The sequence below is a fragment of the Aythya fuligula genome, chromosome 2 (genome assembly GCF_009819795.1).
Source record: "Aythya fuligula isolate bAytFul2 chromosome 2, bAytFul2.pri, whole genome shotgun sequence".
Classification (NCBI taxonomy): Eukaryota; Metazoa; Chordata; class Aves; order Anseriformes; family Anatidae; genus Aythya; species Aythya fuligula.
In genome coordinates this window covers 730,043-755,928 of record NC_045560.1, presented here as the reverse complement: position 1 = coordinate 755,928, position 25,886 = coordinate 730,043, and the positions used below count along the sequence as shown (strand labels likewise).

General features: G+C 55.3%; 2 protein-coding genes across 3 annotated transcripts; one reads left to right on the top strand and one right to left on the bottom strand.

Annotated features, from left to right (window-relative positions):
• Positions 1-7,761: 7,761 nt before the first annotated feature.
• Positions 7,762-22,138, bottom strand: LOC116486626 (GTPase IMAP family member 1-like). 2 transcript variants are annotated; one of them, XM_032183017.1, is made up of 2 exons: positions 22,115-22,138; positions 7,762-8,590 (listed from the first exon to the last, which is right to left on the bottom strand). In XM_032183017.1, the coding sequence occupies exon 2, from the start codon at positions 8,560-8,562 to the stop codon at positions 7,855-7,857; it is 708 nt and encodes a 235-aa protein (XP_032038908.1). In that variant the 5' UTR covers positions 8,563-8,590; positions 22,115-22,138; the 3' UTR covers positions 7,762-7,854. The 2 variants fall into 2 exon arrangements, with proteins under 2 accessions (XP_032038908.1, XP_032038906.1); XM_032183015.1 differs by lacking the exon at positions 22,115-22,138 and adding an exon at positions 9,177-9,448.
• Positions 12,062-13,367, top strand: LOC116486751 (GTPase IMAP family member 1-like). The gene is made up of 2 exons (XM_032183203.1): positions 12,062-12,089; positions 12,463-13,367. The coding sequence occupies exons 1-2, from the start codon at positions 12,062-12,064 to the stop codon at positions 13,365-13,367; spliced, it is 933 nt and encodes a 310-aa protein (XP_032039094.1).
• Positions 22,139-25,886: the final 3,748 nt, after the last annotated feature.

Sequence of the window (25,886 nt, the reverse complement as noted above, 5' to 3'; positions counted from 1 at the left end):
CTTTGCAGCTTCTGACGGAGACAGGTCTTCTTCTGTAGGTGCAGTGGCTGAAGTGTGGCAGCTGCCTGTGAAGTTCGGCAGCATTTAGCGGGAGCGGGAGTAGGAGGGGATTTCGGTGACGTGCAAACCAGCTCTGTTGAACAAATGACCCTGTACAAGCCGGTTAGGAGCTAGATCATGTGCAAAGTCATTGGTCGCCAAGAACAGAAACAGAAAGCTTCTGAACTGAGCAAGTAAGGCAAAAAAAGCTCCTCCCGATGAAGGGCATTTTAGTTTGAGTACTTCTCGCCATGTCGTGGTTTAACCCGGCCGGCAGCTAAACACCACGCAGCCGTTCGCTCACCCTCCCCCTCCCTCTCTGGGAGAGGGGAGAGAAATGGAAAGTGAAACCCGTGAGTTGAGATAAAGACAGTTTAATAAGACAGGAAAATAATAATAACAAAAGTAATAATAACAACAATAGTAATAATAATAATACAATGGTGATAATAGGAAAATAATAATAATAATATGTACAAACAAGTGATGCACAATGCAGTTGCTCACCACCCACTGACTGATGCCCAGCCTAACCGAGCAGTCCGGCCCCCTCCCCCCGGCTAGCCACCCCTGTATATTGTTTAGCATGATGTCAGATGTTATGGAATACCCCTTTGGCTAGTTTGGGTCACCTGTCCTGGGTCTGTCCCCTCCCAGCTCTTACTGCACCCCCAGCCTGCCTGTTGGCAGGACAGAGCAAAAGTCTGAGGTGTCCTTGGCTTGGTATAAGCACTGCTCTGCAACAATTAAAACATCGGGGTATTATCAGCACTCTTCTCATCCTAAGCCAAAGCACAGCATTCCACCAGCTACTAGGAAGAAAATTAATTCTGTTCTAACTGAAACCAGGACACGCCACCACTCCTTTCACACAAACGAGCCGTCCACACTGTCTTCCTCCTCCAGACGAGCAGGGCTCATCAGGCTCAGGAGGCTTTTCCTGGAGCCAGGCTGGGTGTTGTTATAAATGAAGTCTCAACTCTGAATTTAGTAACGTAAAAGAATATTTATAAAAGGCAAGTAAACAGCACTGGGTGCGCGGGGAGTCTATGCTCTACCAACACGCACACACGAACATCAAACATTCTAAATACATGTATACAGAACATTGCTTTACATAATAACCCGAGTATGCCTATACATACATACAATCAGGATAGGTAACCAAGTAAACGATCCTTTAAGTTCAATAACTTAACAGTCTCCATTTTCCGTTCCTTTTGAACAATGTCTTGCTTTAAGTTGTCTCCTTTTCAAGGCCAATAGGCCTGGGTCAAAAGGCACGTCCAGGTCAACAGGGAGTGCAACAGCAAAGGCCTTCGATGGCTGTAGCAGCAGAGGGGCCCATGGCGTAGCAGTCAGATCAGTAAAGGAGCCCGCAGCTCCCTCAGTATCTGGCAAGCCACATGCTTCTGACTGTGGCTCCACATGGCTCTTTAAGGCCTCAGAGATTGCTCACCAGGTGCCAAGCAATCCCACCGCAACCTTGTCATTTTTAGTTGCAGAGTCCCACACCTTCACCTCAGTCTGGTCCCATATTTCAGGCTCATAAACTGTCCGATTGTTAATAAGGAGAATAAGCTGTAAGGCTATCAGGACAGTCTTTGTTCCTAAGGACATATGATTCCCCATAATGCACAGCTGCTGACCAGCGAGAGGCAGTTGTGTGCACAGGTCCGCTTCTCTCAGCTCGAGCTTCTCTCCAGCTCCAGTGCTGCCTATTTCCAGCAACTTTCTGTACGAGCTTCTCTGAGCGGTTTGCTGAGTCTGGCCGAACCTATCTTCATGAGGCCATCAATGTGCCTGCTCCCGTCCTGGTCTCCATTCTGCCAGCCTGTTCCTCTTCACTTCTTTTTCCTGCTTCTTTATTGATGTAACTTCATGTTGCCTTCTCTTTATCTTGAGGGCAGGCTCCCCTCTTATAGCCTTCTCTCCACAGCAGTTCTTTTCCAAACAACTTTTCATTGGTCAGACAACTTTGAATGTAACAACAACAGCAAACACCCAGAAACATCCATGCCTTAACGGCTGGAGAACAAGAGAACCAGCTGGAGAACAAGAAACCCCAGACTGCATGGAGTCTCCTGAACCACCCTTCTTTGTTCCCTCTAAACTCTTTTATATTCCTGATGGCCTCGTCGTTAAGAGTCTAATGTTATCTCAGTCACAGGGTTTTCCAACCCCCATGGCCACATTCCAAAATCTCCCCCTTCTTTATTAATATCAACCATTTTCTCGATATGAATTACCACTCCATATATAACACCAGTGTCCACACATGAGACACAGAATGCACCTGGCAGCATGGCACTTCTGGGCAGATGAATCACAGAGTGAATCCTACAATGGTTTGGGTTGGAAGGGACCTCAAAATTTAGGTTTCAGTGTTTAATTTTGAACCAGTTTCTCTTGGTGCAATCGCTCCAGGGAGCGCCCAGAGCTGGAGCAGGGGCAGGAGATGAGGCAGCTGCCACCCGCATTACAGTCAGGGGCTGGGACGGACCCTGCTCACCACTCAGGGCTATCCTATCCCTACACCCTCCCACTCAAGAGTGCCTCCCCAGCCCTCCTGCAGGCCCTGAAGGCTGCTGTGAGGTCTCCCCTGGGCCTTCTCCTCTCCAGGCTGAACAACCCCAACCCCTCGGCCTCTCCTCACAGCAGAGCTGCTCCAGCATCCGAGCATCCCCGTGGCCTCCTCTGGACTCACCCCAGCAGCTCCACATCCCGGTGCTGGGGCCCCACAGCGAAGGCAGTGCCCGGGGGGGTCTCACAAGAGCGGGGCACAGGGGGACAATCCCCTCCCTCGCCCTGCTGGTTGTGCTGCTGCTGCTGCAGCCCAGGGCACGGCTGGTTTCTGGCCCACCAGCACCCCAGGTCCTTCTTCTCAGGGCTACTCTCCAGCAGGTCATCCCCCAGCCTGTACAGATACTTCGGGTTGTTTCTTCCCAGGTGCAGGACTCAAAGTATCTCGAAGGCTGCCCAGGGAGGTTGTGGAGTCTCCTTCTCTGGAGACATTCAAGGCCCATCTGGACGCCCACCTGGGCAACCTGCTCTAAGGAACCTGCTTTGGCAGGGGGGTTGGACCCGATGATCTCTCGAGGTCCCTTCCAACCCTTACAGTTCTGTGATTCTGTGAAGTGCGTGTGGTTCCGGACACCACAGTATGAAACGGACATGAAACTATTACGGAGTGTCCATAGGAGAGCTACAAAGATGTCAGGGGTGTAGAGGGCAAGGCATATGAGGTGCGGCTGAAGTTGCTTTGTTTGTTCAGCCCAAAGCAAACACTGTTGTCCTCTTGGAGAAGAGGAGATGAGGGGAGACCTCATCATGGCCTGCAGCTTCCTCACAAGAGGAGCAGTGGGGCAGGCGCTGAGCTCTGCTCCCTGGGGACAGCGCCAGGACCCGAGGGAACGGCATGGAGCTGGGACAGGGGAGGGTCAGGCTGGGGGTTAGGGAAAGCGTCTGCACCCAGAGGTGGTTGGGCACTGGGACAGGCTGCCCAGGGACGTGGTGTCCAAACCGCATTTGGACACTGCTGTCAGACATGGCAAGAAGGGGCTTTGGTCCCTTCCAACTCCGCATATTCAATGGTTCTATGATTCTCTGATACTGCATCTCCCAGATTGATAATGAAGGTGTTAATCAGGACTGGGCGAGGAGGCGCAGGATGGGGGCTGCGACCATGCAGGGGACATCAGGTGCCTCCATGGTGCGGGTCCCATCCCTGAGCCACGGCCCTTGCTGTGGGATTGCACGGGACTCCCACCCTCACACCCCTTTGTGCCTGCAGGAGGGGACCCTGCTCTGCCAGTGCTCAAGAAGCGTTTCCAAGTGCTCCTCTTCCTCATCGTAGCACACGAGCCTCAACGCTGGTGAGGGGAACCTTGAACTGGGAGCAGGGGGAAGGCAGGGACATTCAGCCCGGTGAGGACAGGGTGGGCAGGGATGGCGAGAAAGAGCTTTGTAATCAGCAAAACCGGCCTGAAGAGGGGCTGCCCAAAGCCTGTGCAGGCGCGCAGAGGTGTGGTGTGTGCACAGCTCCAGCCCTTTTCAGGAAATCAGCCCTAGTGCTGCTGCAGGGCAGAGGAAGCAGGGAGCCGAGCTCAGGTTACCTTTGCTTCCCCTTTCTCTGAGTTTCACTCTCTGCACTGCCCGGAGCTCAGCACATTTACGGGAAAAGCCTGTCTGGGGGACCTGCAGCCCCGGGCTCGCAGCCCCAGCGTGTTTGCAGGTGGGGCGGGCGCTCCGTGGCTCAGAGGCATCCACAGAGTGAGCAGCAAACCCCCTGCTCGCACAGCCACCTGCGGAAGGGCCCTGTGTCCTTCAGCCCGTGTCCTTCCCCTCCTCTCTGCAGCCTGCACACTCCAGAGCTCTGCCAAACTGCCTTTCCTGTAAATGCGCTGAGCTCCCACCGCCCTATTCCAGGGAGAGGGACTAAAAGCACCGTGCTGAGCAAATTCCAGGGTGCTGCTGCTGCCCCAAGCACGAGCGGCGCGGAGCAGCCCCACGCCCCGAGACTGGATGGAGTTGCTAAGCCACTGCCCATCATAGTTGAGAAGTCGTGGCCGTCTGGTGAACTTCCCACTAAGTGGAAGAGGGGAAAGAAAACCCGCATTTTTAAAGAGGAAAAAGGAAGACCTGGTTAACCACAGGCCAGTCAGTCTCACCTCTATGCCTGGCAAGATCATGGAGCAGATCCGGCATATCATGCCTGACAAATCTGGTGGCCTCCCATGACAGGGTTGCAGCACTGATGGCTGGGGAAGAGCAACTGACATCATCTGCCTGGACTTGTGCAAAGCATTTGACACTGTGCCCCCACACTGGAGGGAAGGGATGCCATCCCGAGGGATCTGGACAGGCTTGAGAAGTGGGCCTGCACGGGCCTCATGAGGTTCAGCGAGACCAAGTGCAAGGTCCTTAATCTGGGCTGAGGAAATTCCAAGCACAAATACAGGTTGGGTGGGGAGTGGATTGAGAGCAGCCCTGGGGAGAAGGACCTGGGGTGGTGGTGGAGGACAAGGGGGAATGGTCTTAAAATAAAAGAAAATAGCTTTAGGCTAGATATTAGGAGGAATCCGGTCACTAGTGGCGTTCCCCAGGGCTCGTTGCTGGGGCTGGTCCTCTTTCATATCTTCATCGATGATCTGGATGAGGGCATCGAGTGCACCCTCAGTAAGTTTGCAGATGACACCAAGCTAGGTGCGTGTGTCGATCTGCTCGAGGGTAGGAAGGCTCTGCAGGAGGATCTGGATAGGCTGCACAGATGGGCTGAGGTCAACTGCATGAAGTTCAACAAGGCCAAGTGCCGGGTCCTGCACCTGGGGCGCAATAACCCCAAGCAGAGCTACAGGCTGGGAGATGAGTGGTTGGAAAGCTGCCAGGCAGAGAAGGACCTGGGAGTGATGGTGGATAGTCGGCTGAATATGAGCCAGCAGTGTGCTCAGGTGGCCAAGAAGGCCAACGGCATCCTGGCTTGTATCAGGAACAGTGTGACCAGCAGGGCTAGGGAGGTGATCATCCCCCTGTACTCAGCTCTGGTGAGGCCGCACCTCGAGTACTGTGTTCAGTTTTGGGCCCCTCGCTACAAGAAGGACATCGAGGTGCTTGAGCGGGTCCAGAGAAGGGTGACGAAGCTGGTGAGGGGCCTGGAGAACAAGTCCTACGAGGAGCGGCTGAGGGAGCTGGGCTTGTTCAGCCTGGAGAAAAGGAGGCTCAGGGGTGACCTTATCGCTCTCTACAGGTACCTTAAAGGAGGCTGTAGCGAGGTGGGGGTTGGTCTATTCTCCCACGTGCCTGGTGACAGGACAAGGGGGAATGGGTTAAAGTTGCACCAGGGGAGGTTTAGGTTAGATGTTAGGAAGAACTTCTTTACCGAGAGGGTTGTGAGGCATTGGGATGGGCTGCCCAGGGAAGTGGTGGAGTCACCATCCCTGGAAGTCTTTAAAAGACGTTTAGATGTAGAGCTTAGGGATATGGTTTAGTGGGGACTGTTAGTGTTAGGTCAGAGGTTGGACTCGATGATCTTGAGGTCTCTTCCAACCTAGAAATTCTGTGATTCTGTGATTCTGTGAAACGCTTCACTATCAGTGTAGTGAGGCACTGGCACAGGCTGCCCAGAGAAGCTGTGGATGCCCCATCCCTGGAGGTGTTCAAGGGCAGGCTGGATGGGCCTTGGCCAACCTCATCTGGTGAGAGGCAGCCTTGTCTGTTTCAGGGGGGTTGGAGTTGGATGATCTTTAAGGTCCCTCCCAACCCCAACCATTCTATGACTCTATGATCCTTCACCCGGTGTGCAATAAGCCAATTCGCACGCACTCAGGAGAGATATTGCTTTTATTCAGGCCTCAGAGCTCGGTGCAGTTTCCACAGATCAAACACAGCCAATGTCGACTTCCTGGCTCCATGGAGACATTAAATTCATGACTATTCTAGCGATCTAATACAAATTCATTCTAATCTACCTGAGTTTTGTGCTCATGTGGCATCATTCTTAATGGCTCCTTTTCAGGAACTTCTGCGCATGTCTTCCTTTCTGTGGGGGTCCTTGGTGGTGTTCCCCGATGAAGCACCCTAACCCCTTTTATCCATCGATGGCCACATGTCACCAAAGCGCAAACTCAGGCTACTTGCTCTTGGCAACTTTCCTTGGTTTCTCCCAGAAGGAGCATTCTGTCACTGAATAAAGGGAGCCTAGGTTACAAGTTAAACATATTTCTTGTCCTGTACTACATATATGATAACTGATTAAAGGGAAGCTCAATAAAAATAGACAATTCCTCTTCGTTTTCAAGGGAGAGTTGGTTCCATTACACTGGGACTTGGGGTCCCGTCTCCGTGTGTGAACGCCTGGTGGGGTGCCCAGAGCCAGGACACAAGGGCATGGGCACTGCTGGAGGCACAAGGACGCCCACTGAGACATCAGGAAAGTCTTTTTTTGCTGTGTGGGTGTCTGAGCACTGGCACAGGCTGCCCAGAGCGGTGCTGGGGTCTCCATCCCTGGAGATGTCCAACACCCAGTGGACACGGTCCTGGGCAGCTGGAGTGGTGTCCAGAGGTGCCTCCAGCCCCAGGCATTCAGTGGCTCTGTGGTGCTGGGTGTTATAAATTGCCCCCTTAACTAATTTTCAGAGAGCATTGCATTAATAATAGAAAGGAATTTATTGAGTAAGCAACAGCAAGCAAAACAGCGCTGGGCGGCCAGGGAGTCTTGGCTCCGCCAACGGCGCGTGCCTCACCCCCGCCAGGGTCCCTTTTTATATCTTGGTAATTCCGGGATTACGCAGCACATCCTGGGATATTCTGCGACTGCGCGCACTGTTGCTAGGGGGTCGTCTCTGTCCCTCTGGTGGTCGTGAAGATGAAGGCCGTAGTCTTCCTCGGCGTTCTGGTTCAACTTCTTTTTTTATTTGGTCATGTTGGCCCAGCGTGAGACAGGAAGGCAGGATGTTGATACACTAGGTTAGCAACTTACCAGGAGATGGTTACATGAGCTTTGCAGCAGGGTCTTTGAACAAAAGAGGCAACTGAGATGCAGAAGGAGAGAAGGGGAGGGGGTTCTCTTTTTTGTTACATTAAGCAAAAGAATTTTCATAGTGTCTAGCCAAGCATTATACAGCTCCTTACTTCAGCAGGGAGTTTTCGAAACTCCCGCTCCTCAAACGGAACTCCTTGTTTTTATAATACAAAAGACAATGAACAAACATTTATTGTGTATTACACCGGGATTCATCGCAGCCGTGCAATAACGAAACCCAGGGTAATCACAATAATGATGAGGACAATCAGCCCACAAGCCAGGAGAGCTGTCCTTCAGCTGAACCACTCCCTCTTCATCCTGCCTGCTCTGTACCTCGCCATGTGATACTCCACCTGCTCTTCTGTTAAATTGGGCTCCAGGTACATCTCATTGCTGTAGTACCTGTTCCCATTCGCCTGCACCATGCAGCGGACCATCCCCATCAGCTCCATGACCTGGTGGTCCCGTTCGGCTCCAGTTGCCCGGTTGTTGAAGCCGCAGTACCTGTTCCCACACCTCTCGATCAGCTTGCGGAAAGCTTTGTTGTCAGTACAGGACACGTAATCATGCAGAGATCTCTCCCCCAGGTCTTCCGCGCGGGTGAATATGATGATCGTGTGCCTCAAAACATCAGCTCCAAAGATGTCCTGCAGTCTCTCTGTGGCCTCCTCGTCCTCCTGGGTGAATCGGCCCAGCTGGGTCACCAGCAGCAGCGCGTGGGGACCCGGGGAGGACAGCCTGATGCAGCGGATAATTTCTTGGTGCACCTCACTGCTGTCACCTTCGGGGTTGAAAATGTCGGCCGTGTCAACCACCGTGAAGTCCTCGCCATCCCAGTGCCCCTGTGCTCTCGCACAGCTCACGGTCACTGGCTGGTTGGACAGCTTGGACTCAAAGATACGCTTCCCAAGGAGGGTGTTCCCCGTGGCGCTTTTCCCCTCCCCAGCCTTCCCGGCCAGGATCAGCCTCATCTCCAAGCCCCCGCCGACCCCGGGCTGCATGTACACACGACCGACGGCCACGGTCACGCTGCGGAGACAAAAGCAGACACACAGGGTTCCGTCAGCAGGCACCCAGATGCTGGGAGCATCACTGACAGCAGAAGGGATTTTAATTAAAAGCGGGGATGGTTCTGAAGCCTCGCTGCTGGCAACTGGAGGCTGCGAGGCTCTGTGTGCCCCCGCTGTGGGAAGGGGTCGGGGGCTGCAGCTGGGTCAGGCTGCAGTGGCACCGGGACAAATGGGGTTAGAAAGCAGCAGGAAACAATAAAAGCAAAATAAAAGCCAGAACTGTGAGGTGCTGCGGGGAAACAGAGCAGCAAGGCAGCCTCAGTGTGCGCAGGATCACAGGGGGGCAGTGTGGTGGCAGGGACCCTCGGGGCAGTGACACTCGTGCAGCCGGGGCCCCGCGTGGTGCTGAGCACGGTGCCCAGGGGCTCGCCCGGGCTGGGGTTGTGCCCACGCCGAGCATGGGGAGTGAGGAGAAGGGAAAGAGAGAGGAGGGGACTGGGGAAGAGCCACTTCCCTGCCCCACTGCCCTGCGCCATGTCCCCAGGCACCCTCAGAGCCCTCCCCGCCGGCACGGAGCCTCGCGGCCCCTGGCCTCCCGCCCGTACCTTCCTGCATGTTCTGCGCTGGCGTTCGCCTTGTCCCCGCGGGATGCTCACAGCCACCAGGAAGTGACAGCGGAGATGGCCGGTGTCAGCCTGGAGAACTGTGCTCATGCCACAAGGGCAGCACCGGCTCCTCCCGCACCATCCCCCAGCTTGGTTTCGATTCTGTGCAGCACTGGAGGTTCAGACAGCTCTAACGCTACCTCCTGTACTTCCTCCAGAAACAATCCGGCCTCAGAGTTGGTTTAAAGATCAAAGCCGAATTTCCTTAAGTGGTATATTCTTTATTGCAGCGCTGGATGCACGGGGGATCCTTCCGCCTATCGTGCATGTTTGAAGTGACAAACTATCTTGTATTTATACAGCGAAACCATGAATATTCAATTAGCACCTATACATATTCATTACATAACCCCGCCTACCCTCGTTTCGTATGCTAATTAGCTTATCAGTCCTTGCGCTTGTGCAAAGCCTTCCAAGAATTGTGGGCCAGGGTCTCCAGGATGTGGTCAGTGGTCTTTGGGAAGAAGGCTGTAGGTCTTCCTCGTAATGCACTTTCTTAATCAGTTGTTTTCCAGGCTGTAAAAATGCTGAGTTGTCTTTCGGTTTAACTGGGGGTCGGCGGATAACAGGATGTCTCAGTTAACAGGACATAACAGACAGTTGACTCAAGTTATCTCAAGTCTTAGCCTGACTGAGTGTTAAGGGATAATGGGGTGTTTTCAAATAACAAAATGCTTAAACGTAACAGAAGGTCTACAGATAACAAGATGTTGTTTACTTTGTCCTTGCTAACTTTTAATCACAAGTTCTATTCTATCCTAAAGTAAGTTTATACAATATCAAACCACAAGCTTTATTCTATCCTAAAGTGAGTTTATACTATATCACCATGTCCCTGACACCCAGTGTCCCCATGCCCCAATGTCTCCAGCCTCATATCCCTGTCACAGGTCCCAGTGCCCCCAGTGCCCCCAGTGTCCCCGGTGACACGCAGTGCCGCAATGTCCCGGTGACCCCAGGTCCCAGCGCCGGTGTCCCCGACCCCCGGTGTCCCCGACCCCCGGTGCCCGGCTCCCGGTGCCGTTCCCCGCATCGACGCAGGAGGTCGCGGCTCCACTCCGGGAGCTCCGCAGCCGCTGCTGCGCACCCGGGCGCCGCTCCCGGTCCCGGCGGCTTTGGGGGACGCGCGGGTACCGGAGCCAAGCAGGTCAGGGAACCGCCGGGGGACCGGGACCGGGCGGCAGCGGGGTCTGCGGGTTGGACTCCGGTCAGTGGGCGAACACGGGAACGGGACCGGGGCTGCGCCGTGCGTCCCGGAGCGGTGCCTCCCGTGCTGGAGCACCCGTGGGTGAGTCTGGACCCTCGTGGTGGCTGCCCCGTGGCTATGGCACGGCAGCTCTGCGCCAGGACCCCCCCAGAGCCCCCCAGCAGACACCGTGCGGACCCCCCAGCAGCCACGGGCAGCCCCGCGGGCATCCCGAGCTGGCCGGGCTGGGGACGTGCGGCCGAGAGGAAGAGGATGGGGAGGAAGAGTGGAAGAGTGCCTGAGCCCCTGCGGGGATGAGGAGGGGGGCGAGGAGGTGCCTGAAGCAGGAGCACGGGAGGTTCACGGACAGAGCGAAAGTAAAAGCGTCCCAGGAGGGGGCTGGGGAGCAGGAAGGGGATGTGAAGGAGGCGCGCAGCCCAACGCCAGCAGCAGATCCAGAGGAGCTGCGGGGCAGCGTGCCCACGGGTGATGGTGAGCAGACAGGCACACCGCGGTGCCACGGGGACTGCACAGCCACAGGGAACCGCAGAGCCATGGGCGGTGGGTGCCTGGGCACCCTCAGGGCTCCGGACTTGCCGCCCTGTATGGAGGGCCCCGAGCACAAAGTGGCGCTCGAGTGTCTCGGTCCAAAGCACGAGCAGCGTGCTGGGGCTGTGGTACGCAGGGGCTGGAGGAGGGGGCTCCCTGCGTCCTGCGAGGGACCTGGGCTTAGCAGAGGGGCCGGGCAGGGGTTGAACACCGGTTTGTGCTGTGCCACAAAACGTCCCCAGCTCAGGAGACTGCGGCCTCACACACCACAGCCTGGGTGGAAAAGGGAGCCTCCGGGTGTATTTGCAAGAGCATCAGACCAAAACTCCTCTGGTAGGAGGCTGCACCTCATCGTCTCGTCAACCTCATGACTGCTGAGGTTTATTTCCAGGCCATGCGTTCCCTCATTTGCACAGACTGAGCTTTCCCAGTGCTTTTTGAGAGGTCACCGTGGGGCCGAGGGGAGGCAGCCCAGGAGCAGAGCCGGACCCTCGGTGTCTGCAGCTGGGGCTGGGTGTGCCCCGCAGAGCATGCAGCAAACCGCCCCTCACAGCTCCGTGCCCACCACGAGTGTTTCTGGGCTGTCCTTGCAGAGCCCCCGCCCCGTGAACCTTGTGCCTGGCCCTGCTGCACTCAGCTCCCGCCCCCGCAGCCCCAAACTAAAAGCTGGGGCCGAGCACGGGCACCTCCTGCCCAGGGACACTGCTGCACCCGGAGCCGTGGGTAGGTTGCAGGGGCTTGGTGCTCACCGGGTTTGCTCCCCAGTGCGCTGCACGGCTCCAGAGTCACAGCTCAGCAGCGCAGAAACCGTGCAGCAGGTCCCTGGGGGGCTGCTTCTGAACGCAGGGATCGGGAGCAGCCGGCGTTGCTCTCCTACAGGCGAATGGTGCATGGCTAAGCCTGCTGCTCGCTGGGCTGGCGCTGCAGGCTCGGCCTTCTCAAGGGCTTTGTCACAGCCTGCCAGCGCCCTTATCCCCCAAGCCCAGCGGTAAAGCCTTCACCCTGCACGTGTGTTTGCTCTCTGTCCCCCTGCAGCCTGTGACCCAGCTCTGGCATCACCCTTCCTGCACTGACACTGCGGCAGAGCACGATGGCGAGCGGCTCCTGGGAGGATCAAGGTAAGGGTGCAAGGGCCAGGCACTGCCCTGCCCCAGAGCCCCCTCGCAGGGGGGATCGGTGTCCTCGTGCCACCGCAGGCACCGCAGGGACCGGGCTCTCCTGGCAATCTCCCTGCCGGTGGGGGGGTTTTGGGGACAAAGCAGGCATGTGCCAAGCAGTGCCGTGCACGTGGAGAGGGGACAGGCATCCCTGAGATGGTGCGGGTATCCCTGGGGTGTCACGGGTATCCCTGGGGTGGCACAGGCAGCCCCGGGGTGGCACAGGCAGCTCTGTGCCCCTGTGCCAGGCTGTTTCCATGCATGACCCACCCCAGGCAGTGCTTTACACACTGCTGCTCTTTCACTGAGCCTTTCCCCTCACTGATGCCAGCAGGCCAGGGGACCCAGGAGCACATGGAGCTGCGCCTGGTACTCGTCGGGAAGACCGGGGCAGGGAAAAGCGCAACGGGGAACACCATCCTGGGGCGGGCGGCCTTCGAGTCGCGCCTGGCGCCACAGGCAATGACACGGACGTGTGCCCAGGAGAGCCGGCTCTGGCGGGGCCGCAGGGTGGTGGTCACCGACACCCCCAACATGTTTGACTCACCGGAGCACAGCGCCCGGTCCTGCTACGAGCTCGCCCGCTGCCTGCTGCTGTCAGTGCCGGGGCCGCACGTGCTGGTGCTGGTGACCCAGCTGGGCCGCTTCACGCAGGAGGACGAGGAGACCACCCGACAAGTGTGGCGGGTACTGGGGCACGAGGCTGCGAGGCACACCATCGTCCTCTTCACCCGCAAGGAGGACCTGGGGGGTGGCTCCCTGCAGCACTACGTGGCACAACCCAGCAATGCCGCCCTGCGGGCGCTGCTGCAGGCCTGCGGGGGACGGTGCTGTGCCTTCAGCAACCGGGCGGCCGGTGCCGAACGTGAAGCCCAGGTCGAGGAGCTGATGGTGCAGGTGCAGCAGGTGCTGGAGGAGAACCGGAGCACCCCTTACACGAGCGAGCTCTACTCCCAGGCCACGCGGCTCCTCAGCCGCAGCGACGTGGATTTCGAAGAGAAGTGCGAGTGCCTCGCGAAGCAAGTGGAGCAGCAGCTGCAGGGCCAAAAAGGAGATGGCGGCCTGGGGTTGATCAGACGGTGTGTGCAGGGGCTGTGGTGCATGCGATACATGCGGTGGCTGTGCTGCTGCTGCTCCTTCATCGTGGCAGCAGACCCACGCATTGCGCACTTTCTGCGGCAGGCGTTCCTCAGTGGTTGGGGGACAGTTGTCCGGCTGTACAACCGCTTCTTGCGCTAGAAGCAAGAGTAGAACTAGAATACACTGTGCTGTACTACTTCTCTCATGTAATTGTACTGTGTTGCTTAACAACATGGCAAGCAGCCGATTCCCCCTCTAACAGCATCGCAGTCCCCATATGGGCTGTGCCTCTCGGCACAGAACTTCAGTACAAAGCTTGCGGCTGCTGAGCGGTTTCTGCTTTGTCTCCAGCTTGATGCCAGGGATGTGCCCAGGGCATTGCAGGGAGGGCTGCGGACCTGGGGACACGCAGGGCCAGAGCCAGGCAGTGGCTCCCAGGAAATGCCCTCGTCCCCTGCATCGAGCCGTGGGGCAGTCCTGGGTGCTGCCAGGAGAGCGCAGAGCATCCGGGCAGAGGGGAGCAGCACCCAGCAGAGGGGCCCCATCCCTGAGCAGCTCTGGTGGCAGCAGGTTGAGGACAGAACTGGTCACATTCCCCTCACTGCCATGGGCTGAGATCACCTCATGTCCCCGCAGGCTGGCATGGGATGTGGGGAGCCACCTTGGCCTGGCACGGGGGTGGAGGGGTGAAGGACAAGGGGCACAGGGTGATGGGCCAGTAGGGACACCGAGGGACACTGGCGGGGACCCAGCCCTTCTTCCTGCTGCCCCTCAGGTGCTGCTGCTGTTTCTCAGGGGATCGAAGCCACATGCGCATGTTCCAGGGTATCCACGTCACCGAGGTAGGACCCAGGGCAAAGAGCATCCTAGGGGCAGGTGGGACAGGTTGGTCACACGTAAGTGACAGCAGATATTGCCCTGGTGGCAGCAGTTCTGAGCATCTGAAACCACCAGGAGCTTTGACAGGGACGTGCCGTGACACAGGATGAGATGCCGTCCCACTGCAGGTGCCCTGACCCCAGGCTCACGTGCTGTGGAGCTGCACACAGGCACAGGCTCCATTTCTCATGTGCACCTCCCTGCCTTCAGGAACACGGGCTGCTCTGCGCTTCTCTGCAGTTTCATGCTTTGCTGTGATCACTGACCCGTGGCGGGGAGCCCCCGGGGGGGTGGGAGCAGGGGTCGGAGCTCTCACTGCCAGCTTCGGAGGTGCCTGCGGAGCCAGGGAGCACCATGAGTGTGGGGAGAAAGAAGTACAAGGTACTGGCAGGGAATTTCACCACTTGCAACCTTTGCAACACTTAAGAGGCGTGCAGGGTCCGTCCCAGCCCCTGACCGTGGTGCAGGCTGCAGCTGCCTCGTCTCCTGCCCCTTCTTCTGTCAGGGCTCTGCCTCCAGTCCCACCAGCAGCAGGAGAAACTGCTTGAAAACTAAGCACAGATCATCATGGGAGTTAAATAACTCTGAGGCCGGACTGTTTTTGGAGGAAGTACAGGAGGTAGCGTTAGAGCTGTCTGAACCTCCAGGGCTGCACAGAATCGAAACCAAGCTGGGGGCTGGTGCGGGAGGAGCCGGTGCTGCCCTTGCGGCATGAGCACAGTTCTCCAGGCTGACACCGGCCATCACCGCTGTCACTTCCTGGTGGCTGTGAGTGTCCCGCGGGGACAAGGTGAACGCCAGCGCAGGACGTGCAGGAAGGTACGGGAGGGAGGCCAGGGGCTGCGAGGCTCCGTGCCGGTGGGGAGGGCTCCGAGGGTGCCTAGGAACCTGGCACAGGGCAGCGGGGCAGGGAAGTGGCTCTTCCCCCTGTCCCCTTCTGTCTCTTTCCCTTCTCCCCACTCCTCACTCCCCATGCTTGGCATGGCCCCGGCCCCAGCCCGGGGGAGTCCCTAGGCACCATGCTCAGCCCCAAGAGGGGCCCCGGCTGCACAAGTGTCCTGGTGCAATGGAACCAACTTCCCTTTGGAAAAGAAGAGGAATTGTCTATTTTTATTGAGCTTCCCTTTAATCAGTTATCATATATGTAGTACAGGACAAAAAATATGTTTAACTTTTAACCTAGGCTCCCTTTGTTCAGGGACAGAATGCTCCTTCTGGGAGAAACGAAGGAAAGTTGCCAAGAGCAAGTAGCCTGAGGTTGTGCTTCGGTGACATGTGGCCATCAATGGATAAAAGGGGTTAGGGTGCTTCATCGGGGAACACCACCAAGGACCCCCACAGAAAGGAAGGCATGCACAGAAGGGCCTGAAAAGGAGCCAGTAAGAATGATGCCACATGAGCACAAAACTCAGGTAGATTAGAATGAATTTGTATTAGATCGCTGAATAGTCATGAATTTAATGTCTCCATGGAGTCAGGAAGTCGACATCGGCTGTGCTTGATCTGTGGAAAGTGCACCGAGCTCTGAGGCCTGAATAAAAGCAATATCTGTCTTGAGTGCATGCGAATTGGCTTATTGCACACCGGGTAAAGGATCATAGAGTCATAGAATGGTTGGGGTTGGGAGGGACCTTAAAGATCATCCAACTCCAACCCCCCTGAAGCAGACAAGGAAACCTCCCACCAGATGAGGTTGGCCAAGGCCCATCCAGCCTGGCCTTGAACACCTCCAGGGATGGGGCATCCACAGCTTCTCTGGGCAGCCTGTGCCATTGCCTCACTGCACTGACAGTTCTCCTAATGTTCACTTACATTCCTCCTAATGTGTAGCCTGAAACTTTTTTCTTTTAGTTTAATACCATTCCCCCTTGTCCTCCACCACCACCCCAGGTCCTTCTCCTCAGGGCTGCTCTCAATCCGCTCCCCACCCAACCTGTACTTGTGCTTGGAATTTCCTCAGCCCAGATTAAGGACCTTGCACTTGGTCTCGCTGAACCTCATGAGGCCCGTGCAGGCCCACTTCTCAAGCCTGTCCAGATCCCTCGGGATGGCATCCCTTCCCTCCAGTGTGGGGGCACAGTGTCAAATGCTTTGCACAAGTCCAGGCAGATGATGTCAGTTGCTCTTCCCCAGCCATCAGTGCTGCAACCCTGTCATGGGAGGCCACCAGATTTGTCAGGCATGATATGCCGGATCTGCTCCATGATCTTGCCAGGCATAGAGGTGAGACTGACTGGCCTGTGGTTAACCAGGTCTTCCTTTTTCCTCTTTAAAAATGCGGGTTTTCTTTCCCCTCTTCCACTTAGTGGGAAGTTCACCAGACGGCCACGACTTCTCAACTATGATGGGCAGTGGCTTAGCAACTCCATCCAGTCTCGGGGCGTGGGGCTGCTCCGCGCCGCTCGTGCTTGGGGCAGCAGCAGCACCCTGGAATTTGCTCAGCACGGTGCTTTTAGTCCCTCTCCCTGGAATAGGGCGGTGGGAGCTCAGCGCATTTACAGGAAAGGCAGTTTGGCAGAGCTCTGGAGTGTGCAGGCTGCAGAGAGGAGGGGAAGGACACGGGCTGAAGGACACAGGGCCCTTCCGCAGGTGGCTGTGCGAGCAGGGGGTTTGCTGCTCACTCTGTGGATGCCTCTGAGCCACGGAGCGCCCGCCCCGCCTGCAAACACGCTGGGGCTGCGAGCCCGGGGCTGCAGGTCCCCCAGACAGGCTTTTCCCGTAAATGTGCTGAGCTCCGGGCAGTGCAGAGAGTGAAACTCAGAGCAACGGGAGGCAAAGGTAACCTGAGCTCGGCTCCCTGCTTCCTCTGCCCTGGCTGATTTCCTGAAAAGGGCTGGAGCTGCACACACACCACACCTCTGCGCGCCTGCACAGGCTTTGGGCAGCCCCTCTTCAGGCCGGTTTTGCTGATTACAAAGCCCTTTCTCGCCATCCCTGCCCACCCCATCCTCACCGGGCTGAATGTCCCTGCCTTCCCCCTGCTCCCAGTTCAAGGTTCCCCTCACCAGCATTGAGGCTCGTGTGCTACGATGAGGAAGAGGAGCACTTGGAAACACTTCTTGAGCGCTGGTGGAGCAGGGTCTCCTCCTGCAGGCACAAAGGGGTGCAAGGGTGGGAGTCCCGTGCAATCCCACAGCAAGGGCCGTCTTTGTGGCCCTCTGCTGCACTCTTTCCAGGAGATCCCTGTCTTTCTTCTACCGCAGAGCCCAGAACTGGACACAGTACTCCAGGGGAGGTCTGACCAGGGCAGAATAGAGGGGGAGGATCACCTCCCTCGACCTGCTGGCCACACTCCTTTAAATGCATGCCAGGATCCCGTTGGCCCTTTTGGCCACAAGGGCACACTGCTGGCTCATGGTCAACTTGTTGTCCACCAGGACCCCCAGGTCCTTCTCCTCAGATCTCCTCTCCAGTGGGTCATCCTGCAGCCTGTACTGATACATGTGGTTGTTCCTTCCCAGGTGCAGGACTCTACACTTGCTCTTGGTAAACTTCATTTGGTTTCTCCCTGCCCATCTCTCCAGCTGATCCAGGTCTCGCTGAATGGCAGCACAGCCTTCTGGCGTGTCAGCCACTCCTTCCAGCTTTGTGTTATCGGCGTACTTGCTGAGGGCAGACACTATTCCCTCATCAAGGTTGTCGATGAAGACGTTGAACAAGACCAGACCCAGCACCAACCCCTGGGGAACACTGCTAGTCACAGGCCTCCAGCCAGACTCTGCACTACTGATCACCACCCTCTGAGCTTGGCCAGTCAGCCAGTTCTCAACCCACCTTACCGTCCACTCCTCTATCCCACACTTTCTCAGCTTTGCTATCAGGATGTCATGGAAGACAGTATTGAAAGCCTTGCTAAAGTCAAGGTAGATGACATCCGCTGCTCTCCCCCCATCTACCCAGCTGGTGATGCCATCATAGAAGGCAACGAGGTTGGTCGAGCACGACTTCCCCTTGGTGAATCCATGCTGACTACTCCTCTTTTTCTTCTCTTCCAATTGCTTGGAGATGGCATCCAGAACAAGCTGCTCCAACACCTTTCCAGGGACAGAGGTGAGACTGACTGGCCTGTAGTTTCACCAGTAGTTTAGAAACCAAATGAGATTTAAGAAGAGCAAGTGTAGAGTCCTGCACCTGGGAAGAAACAACCCGAAGTATCAGTACAGGCTGGGGGATGACCTGCTGGAGAGGAGCTCTGAGGAGAAGGACCTGGGGGTCCTGGTGGACGACAGGTTGACTATGAGCCAGCACTCTGCCCTGGTGGCCAAGAGAGCTAATGGGATCCTAGCGTGCATTAAAAGGAGTGTGGCCAGCAGGTCAAGGGAGGTGACCCTCCCCCTCTACTCTGCCCTGGTCAGGCCTCCCCTGGAGTACTGTGTCCAGTTCTGGGCTCTGCGGTAGAAGAAAGACAGGGATCTCCTGGAAGGAGTCCAGTGGAGGGCCACAAAGATGATACGGGGCCTGGAGCATCTTCCCTGTGAGGAGAGGCTGAGAGACCTGGGGCTGTTCAGCCTGGAGAAGAGAAGACTGAGAGGGGATCTCCTCAATGTATATAAATATCTGAGGGGTGGGGGACAGAAGGATGTAGCCAACCTCTTTTCAGTGGTTTCCGGGGACAGGACAAGGGGCAATCGCCACAAAATAGAGCACAGGCAGTTCCGCACCAACATGCAAAAGATCTTCGTCACGGTGAGGGTGACGGAGCATTGGAACAGGCTGCCCAGGGAGGTTGTGGAGTCTCCTTCTCTGAAGACATTCAAGGCCTGTCTGGACGCCCACCTGGGCAGCCTGCTCTGATGAACCTGCTTTGGCAGGAGGGTTGGACCTGATGATCTTTCGAGGTCCCTTCCAACCCCTACAGTTCTGTGATTCTGTGATTCATGGATCCTCCTTCGTGCCCTTCTTGAAGACCGGAGTGACGTTGGCTGTCCTCCACTGTTCAGGCACCTCTCCTGTTCTCTAGGACCTCGTCTTCCTTTTATTGTTTACACACTTTAAACAAACAAACAAACAAACAACTTCTTCGTATCCTTTATCTCTTTTGCAAGCTTCATCTCTAGGTGGGCTTTGGCCTTCCTTGTCGCATCCCTGCAGGCCCTGACAACACTTCTATACTCCTCCCAAGAGGACAGGCCCTTTTTCCACATTTCATAGACCTTCCTCTTCCTTTGGATCTTGTCAACGAGCTCCTTGCTCATCCACGTAGGTTTCCTGCCCCTCTCCCCCAGTTTCCTACTCTTAGGGATGCACCGATCCTGAGCCTGGAAGAAGTGCTCTTTAAATGTTGCCCAGCTCTCACAAGTACCCTTGCCTTCTAGTATTCTAGAAGAACTGCACACACTTCCCTCAACTGGTGAACAACGCCATGCTTGATGCACCCCAGGGTGCAGTTGGCCCTCCTGGCTGCCAGGGCACACTCTTAACTCACGTTCAACTTGCAGTGCACCAGAACCCCCAGGTCCCTTTCTGTGGGGCTGCTCTCCAGCCTCTTTTCGCCCCGTCAGTAAGCGTAGCCACATGCTATTTCTTTCTCAGGTCTATTTCTTTCTCAACTAAAGCTTTCCATAGTCAGAATCATTTACTCCATTCTGTGCTGCTAAACTAATAATAAATTAAACGGTCTTTCTAGGTTGCACACATTGCTCTTGTCCCTTTTGTCTATTCACAATGTTTATTTCACTAATTCAATGTTTATGTCACTATTCACAAGTTAGACCTGCAGCTGTAGTTCCTGCTGCTGTTCCTGTTTCCCGCACCCTTTTAAGGGGAGTTCCTCTAATTAGACTGGGGTTGGGGTGATGTCCAAACACAACTTGGCAGGGGCCATCCCTTTAAACGATCAAAACCTAAAATCTTTTTCATGATGATTTGTAATTGTGAAGTGAGTAACTGGTACTTGCTTCACATCTGTGAGTTGTACATTAACTTGGCAGTTTGGTTTCATGCTCAGTACATAACCAGTATGTGCGCATTGTTTACTGATAAGCTTGTGCTCAGCCAGGTCCAATGCCTCCCAGGCACACCTTGTTCTGACTTCAGGACTTGCAATTCCTCCCTGAGGGGGAGGAAGGGGTTGCTTTCCTATCTGCACCTGGCAGACTTTGTTATTTACCATCTTAATACTAGCCTACATTGCAGCTACAGTGAAGTTGTCTGAAATCAATACCATGGCAGCCTGTACCAGGGCTTCGGCACCCACCCTGCACAGACGTGAGACCAGGGAGCTGCCCTTTGAGCGAGAGCTCAGGAGCAGCCCCACATCCACAGAGCATGGCCCTGGGCTCTGGCAGAGCGATGCCGCTGGATGTCCTGCCCTCATGGCACTGCGCTTCGGGACCTGTCCAGCTCCAGGCATGTGCCAGCAGTAGCCCCAGGCCTGGTGCCCAGTGCAGAGCATGGGTAGGCCGAGAGCCGGCATGGCTCTGCCCTCTGCTGTGCTGCTCCCACTGAGTTGCAGGCCGGGGAGGAAAGCCAAGTGTCCCCTGCCCTGTGGCACCCAGGCAACTCTTGGGGACATTGGCCGTGGGGAAGGGAGCCAGGGCAGGCACCAGCCATAAGGCCGGCACAACTAGACCCAGAGATCCAGTCAGCTCCTGCAGCTGGCATGGCACAGCTTGGCTTGGCACCGCAAGTGGGGCTCTGCCATCCTCCTCTCCTGCCACACACATGGATGCACAGGGACCGAGTGTGAGGCCAAGGGCAGGGCTGTGTGTTCCTGCTGGCTACCAGGGGCCCACATCCATGCCTCAGAGCGCGCCATGTGCAGGAGGACAAGGGCACCCGTTCAATTGCTCAGCAAGGACAATGAGGTGCTGGTGTTGACCGAAACAGTGGATCCTTTCTCCTATGAAGAAAGGCTGAGAGAGATGGGGATGTTCAGCCTGCGGAAGAGAAGGCTCTGGGAACACCTCATTGGAAACTTTCAGAGCTTAAAGGGGTTTAATAAAGAGGATGGAGAAAAAAAAATTATTCATGTGGATTATGCTGGACAAGGGGGAATGGTCTTAAACTAAAAGAAAATAGTTTCAGGCTACACATTAGGAGGAAACGCTTCACTGTCAGTGCAGTGAGGCAATGGCACAGGCTGCCCAGAGAAGCTGTGGATGCCCCATCCCTGGAGGTGTTCAAGGCCAGGCTGGATGGGCCTTGGCCAACCTCATCTGGTGGGAGGTTTCCTTGTCTGCTTCAGGGGTGTTGGAGTTAGATAATCTTTAAGGTCCCTCCCAACCCCCAACCATTCTATGACTCTATGACCCTTCACCCGGTGTGCAATAAGCCAATTCGCATGCACGCAGGAGAGATATTGCTTTTATTCAGTCCTCAGAGCTCGGTGCACTTTCCACAGATCAAGCACAGCCGATGTCGACTTCCTGGCTCCATGGAGACATTAAATTCATGACTATTCTAGCGATCTAATACAAATTCATTCTAATCTACCTGAGTTTTGTGCTCATGTGGCATCATTCTTAATGTCTGCTTTTCAGGAACTTCTGCGCATGCCTTCCGTTCTGTGGGGGTCCTTGGTGGTGTTCCCCGATGAAGCACCCTAACCCGTTTTATCCATTGATGGCCACATGTCACCGAAGCACAACCTCAGGCTACTTGCTCTTGGCAACTTTCCTTGGTTTCTCCCAGAAGGAGCATTCTGTCCCTGAACGAAGGGAGCCTAGGTTAAAAGTTAAACATATTTTTTGTCCTGTACTACATATATGATAACTGATTAAAGGGAAGCTCAATAAAAATAGACAATTCCTCTTCTTTTCCAAAGGGAAGTTGGTTCCATTGCACCAGGACACTCGTGCAGCTTGGTCCCCGCGTGGGGCTGAGCATGGTGCCCAGGGTCTCCCCCAGGCTGGGGCTGGGGCCATGCCAAGCATGAGGAGCGAGGAGTGGGGAGAAGGGAAAGAGACAGAAGGGGACAGGGGGAAGAGCCACTTCCCTGCCCCACTGCCCTGCGCCAGGTCCCCAGGCACCCTCGGAGCCCTCCCCACCGGCACGGAGCCTCGCGGCCCCTGGCCTCCCTCCCGTACCTTCCTGCACGTCCTGCGCTGGTGTTCGCCTTGTCCCCGCGGGACGCTCACAGCCACCAGGAAGTGACAGCGGTGATGGCCGGTGTCAGCCTGGAGAACTGTGCTCATGCCGCAAGGGCAGCACCGGCTCCTCCCGCACCAGCCCCCAGCTTGGTTTCGATTCTGTGCAGCCCTGGAGGTTCAGGCAACTCTAACGCTACTTCCTGTAATTCCTGTAATTGCTCCAGAAACAATCCGGCCTCAGAGTTATTTAACTCCCGCGATCATATGTGTTTAGTTTTCAAGCAGTTCCTGCTGCTGGTGGGACTGGAGGCAGAGCCCTGACAGAAGAAGGGGCAGGAGACGAGGCAGCTGCAGCCTGCACCGTGGTCAGGGGCTGGGTCGGACCCCGCACACTGCTCAGGCTCAGGGCTGGAGGTTCAGGTGCCGGACGAGGGCACTGAACTGACGGCGATTCTGGGGAGATGCTCCTGCTCCAGCCGGGGGCCGTGCATGTCCTCTGCGAGCTCGGCAGGTTTCCCAAAGCACTGCAAGGGTTGCCAGTGACCGATCTGAGTTCCCCTGCCAGCTCCTCGTTCCCCAAGGCGTCGGGACCCCCTCCCAAGGTGGCCACAAGCAGCTGAGGAGGAGCAGCCCTTGCCCGGGCTGTCCCCATCTGCCACCACGGTGCAGCGAGGCCCAGCCACGCTCCCCTGCCCCTGTGGCCCCTGCTCCTGGGCTGTGCAGGGCTGGCAGAAACGTGCCCTGCCCCTGGCACGGGGTGCGGGGCTGCCAAACGCTGCTCCCTGCCTCATGGGGTGCGCAGCCATCTTGTGGGTGCTTGCATGCGTTTACCCTCGGCTATACAACCACTTCCTGCATGCACACACAGCAGGCAGCACGCACACGCCAAGTGTGTTAGTGATCCGAAGGTCGCACATGCAAAAGACGACCGAAGAGGACTGGGAAATCTATCCCAGAGGATCCACTGGTTATAAAAATGGAGCCGGAGAAGGAGGGAAAAGAGGTGGAACTTATGGTAGATGCACGAGCAACGTACTCAGTTTTAAATAAAGCATTAGTATCAGTGGGGAATGATTACATTGTAGTGAAGAGGGCAACTGGCCAATCTGGAATAGCATATTTCTGCAAACCATTGAAATATAAGTATGGGAAACAGTGGGGCATTCACAAGTTCCTATACATGCTCAACTCTCCGGAGTCACGCCTAGGAAGAGATTTATTGGAAAGATTACAAGCAAACATTTCATTTAAAAATGGGGAGATTATTCTGGAGGTAAATGATCAAAGATACGTGGAAGCGTTGAGTTTGATATTGACAGCTATTGAGACCAAAGAGGAAATTAGTGAGGAAATCCTAAGTCAAATGTTTTCCAGAGTATGTTTTTCTAATGTACCAGGGAAGGCGGAAAATGCACTTCAACAGTACCCCTTGAAAAAGGAAGATAGAGAAGGAATTAGCCCGATAATTGATTAACATACTTAACACCAGAGCTAATTTGGTTTACCATTTTAGACCTGAAGGATGCCTTCTTTTGCCTCCCTTTCCATGAAGCCAGTCAGAAAATCTTTGCATTTGATTGGAAAGACCCTAAGAGTGGGCGCAAAACACAGCTCACATGGACAAGGTTGCCTCAGGGCTTTAAGAACTCTCCCACCTTGTTTGGAGACCAACTTGCAAAGGACTTGGAGACCTGGGAAGCCCCATCAGGAGAAGGAAGGCTGTTGCAGTACGTAGATGACCTCCTAATAGCCACCCAGACAGAAGCATGTGTGGCCTGGACAGTAAGCCTCCTAAACTTTCTGGGACTACAGGGGTACAGGGTATCGAAGCAGAAGGCCCAGGTGGTTAAGTTGATCTATGAGGGTTATGAGGTTAGTGCCGGACAGGAGACCTTGAGGCAAGATCGTAAAGAAGCAATATGTTAAACCCCAAAACCTGAGACAATAAAAGAACTGCGAACCTTTTTGGGAATGACAGGGTGGTGCAGATTGTGGATCTATAATTACAGATCACTTTATAACCATTGTATGTGCTCATTGCAAATGGGAACAGGGAACTCCAATGGACAAAGGAGGCCACACAAGCTTAGGACCAACTAAAGAAGGCCCTCATGTCAGCTCCAGCTCTGTGACTCCCAGATGTAAATAAACCACTCTTCCTTTTCTCCCATGAGAAACAGGGGATTGCCCTGGGAACACTAGCACAGGACCTGGGCCCATATCGAATGGCAGTTGCTTATTTTTCTAAGCAGTAGGATGCTACCACCAAGGGATGGCTGGGATACCTCAGAGCTGTTGCAGCAGTGGTGCTAAATATCCAGGAAGCACACAAGTTCACCTTGGGACAGAAGATAACTGTGCTAGTGTCTCACACAGTGTCCACAGTGCTGGAAGTGGAAGGCGGTCACTGGCTTTCCCCACAAAGGTTCCTGAAATCAGCAGAAACCAAGGGGAGCCAGTACACCATGACTGCCTGGAGACTGTGGAGGAATGGTTAAGTGAAGTAGGTCATGTGAATGTTGAGCAACTAGGAGGTCGCGAGCTAAAAAAGTATCGAACGCAGCTCATATGAGTCTGAGAAAGTACGTAACGTCTGGGAGCTAATCAGGCACAAGGACACGATATCTGTTGGTGGTTTGGGAAAGTTCTAACTGTGTTATTTCGGTCAATGGGAGTGAGAAACTAGCTGATAAAATAGAGAAATGCACTAACCAATCATGAGCTTAGCTTTTGCAATTTGTATGAGCTAGTTATATTGAATTAGATAAAAGACGACTGAGCTATCCAATAAATCGAAGTTCACTGATCACTCATATTGAGCGTCTGTGTCTTCCTTCCGTTGACAACAAATGTCCTCGCAACAAATGGCGCCCGAACCGGGACCGATCTGAACGGGAACAGGGACTCCGCTGGAGGTGAACCTGTGAGCCACGGTTGGACGGAATACGGGAACCGGTCCTGCAACGCAGCTCAGGAGGTGAAAAGGACGAAAAATTGCTGAATCCCCGCACCCGAGGTCTGAAAGGTGAAAGGGAAACTTGGAACCCCCGCACCCGCAGCTCGGAAAGGGAGTCCTTGCACCCGGGATGAGCCTATAGAGGGTCCCGCCGGAGAAGCGCCGCCGAGGTCTTTGCAAAGGCTGCAATGGTACCGACGTATATAAAGGTATGGAGAGACAAGCGGCGTATGATTTGCTCAAATGCTTTTTAGAAAAGCGGAGCACGCAGCTTATAGACTGCAAAAAGGATTTGCCAGGATTATTAGCATATGGAGTGGCGCAGGGTTGTTTTATCAATCCGGATACAGTTTTTGAACAAGCAGAGTGGCATAAATTTGGGGACAAATTGATGAAGTTATTAATGAAAATAAGGCTGCTAAAAAATTATTGAAGCCTTGGAGAGCAGTCACTAATGCCTTAGTTATACATCAGGCTGAGCAGAGAGTCGCTGCTGCCGCTACAGAGCGACTGGGATTGCCGGGAAGTGCTGGAGCTGGGGATTGCCCACTGCCGCCTTCAGCAAGAACGATAACGCTGCCTCAGGGGGCTACGGGGCAATGGGAGCCTCCCCCCCCTCAGTCACCGCCACGAGCAGCGCTGCGCTCGGAGTTCCGCGGAATCGAACGGCAGCCGACCCTCACCGTGTGGCGAGTCGGCACAGAGCAGAGGGACGGACATCAGGACCCTGCAGCCTGTCTGACGTAACCATGGAAGCAGCGGCGGCTGTGCTGCTTCTCTCTGGCATTCTTTTTTATAAGAGGTTTACCTTGC

Coding starts and splice junctions, on each gene's coding strand:
- LOC116486626 (XM_032183017.1), bottom strand. CDS start 8,562: ATGCAGCCCGGGGTCGGCGGGGGCTTGGAGATGAGGCTGATCCTGGCC.
- LOC116486751 (XM_032183203.1), top strand. CDS start 12,062: ATGGCGAGCGGCTCCTGGGAGGATCAAG. Junction 12,090..12,462: donor CGGCTCCTGGGAGGATCAAG/GTAAGGGTGCAA, acceptor TGATGCCAGCAG/GCCAGGGGACCCAGGAGCAC.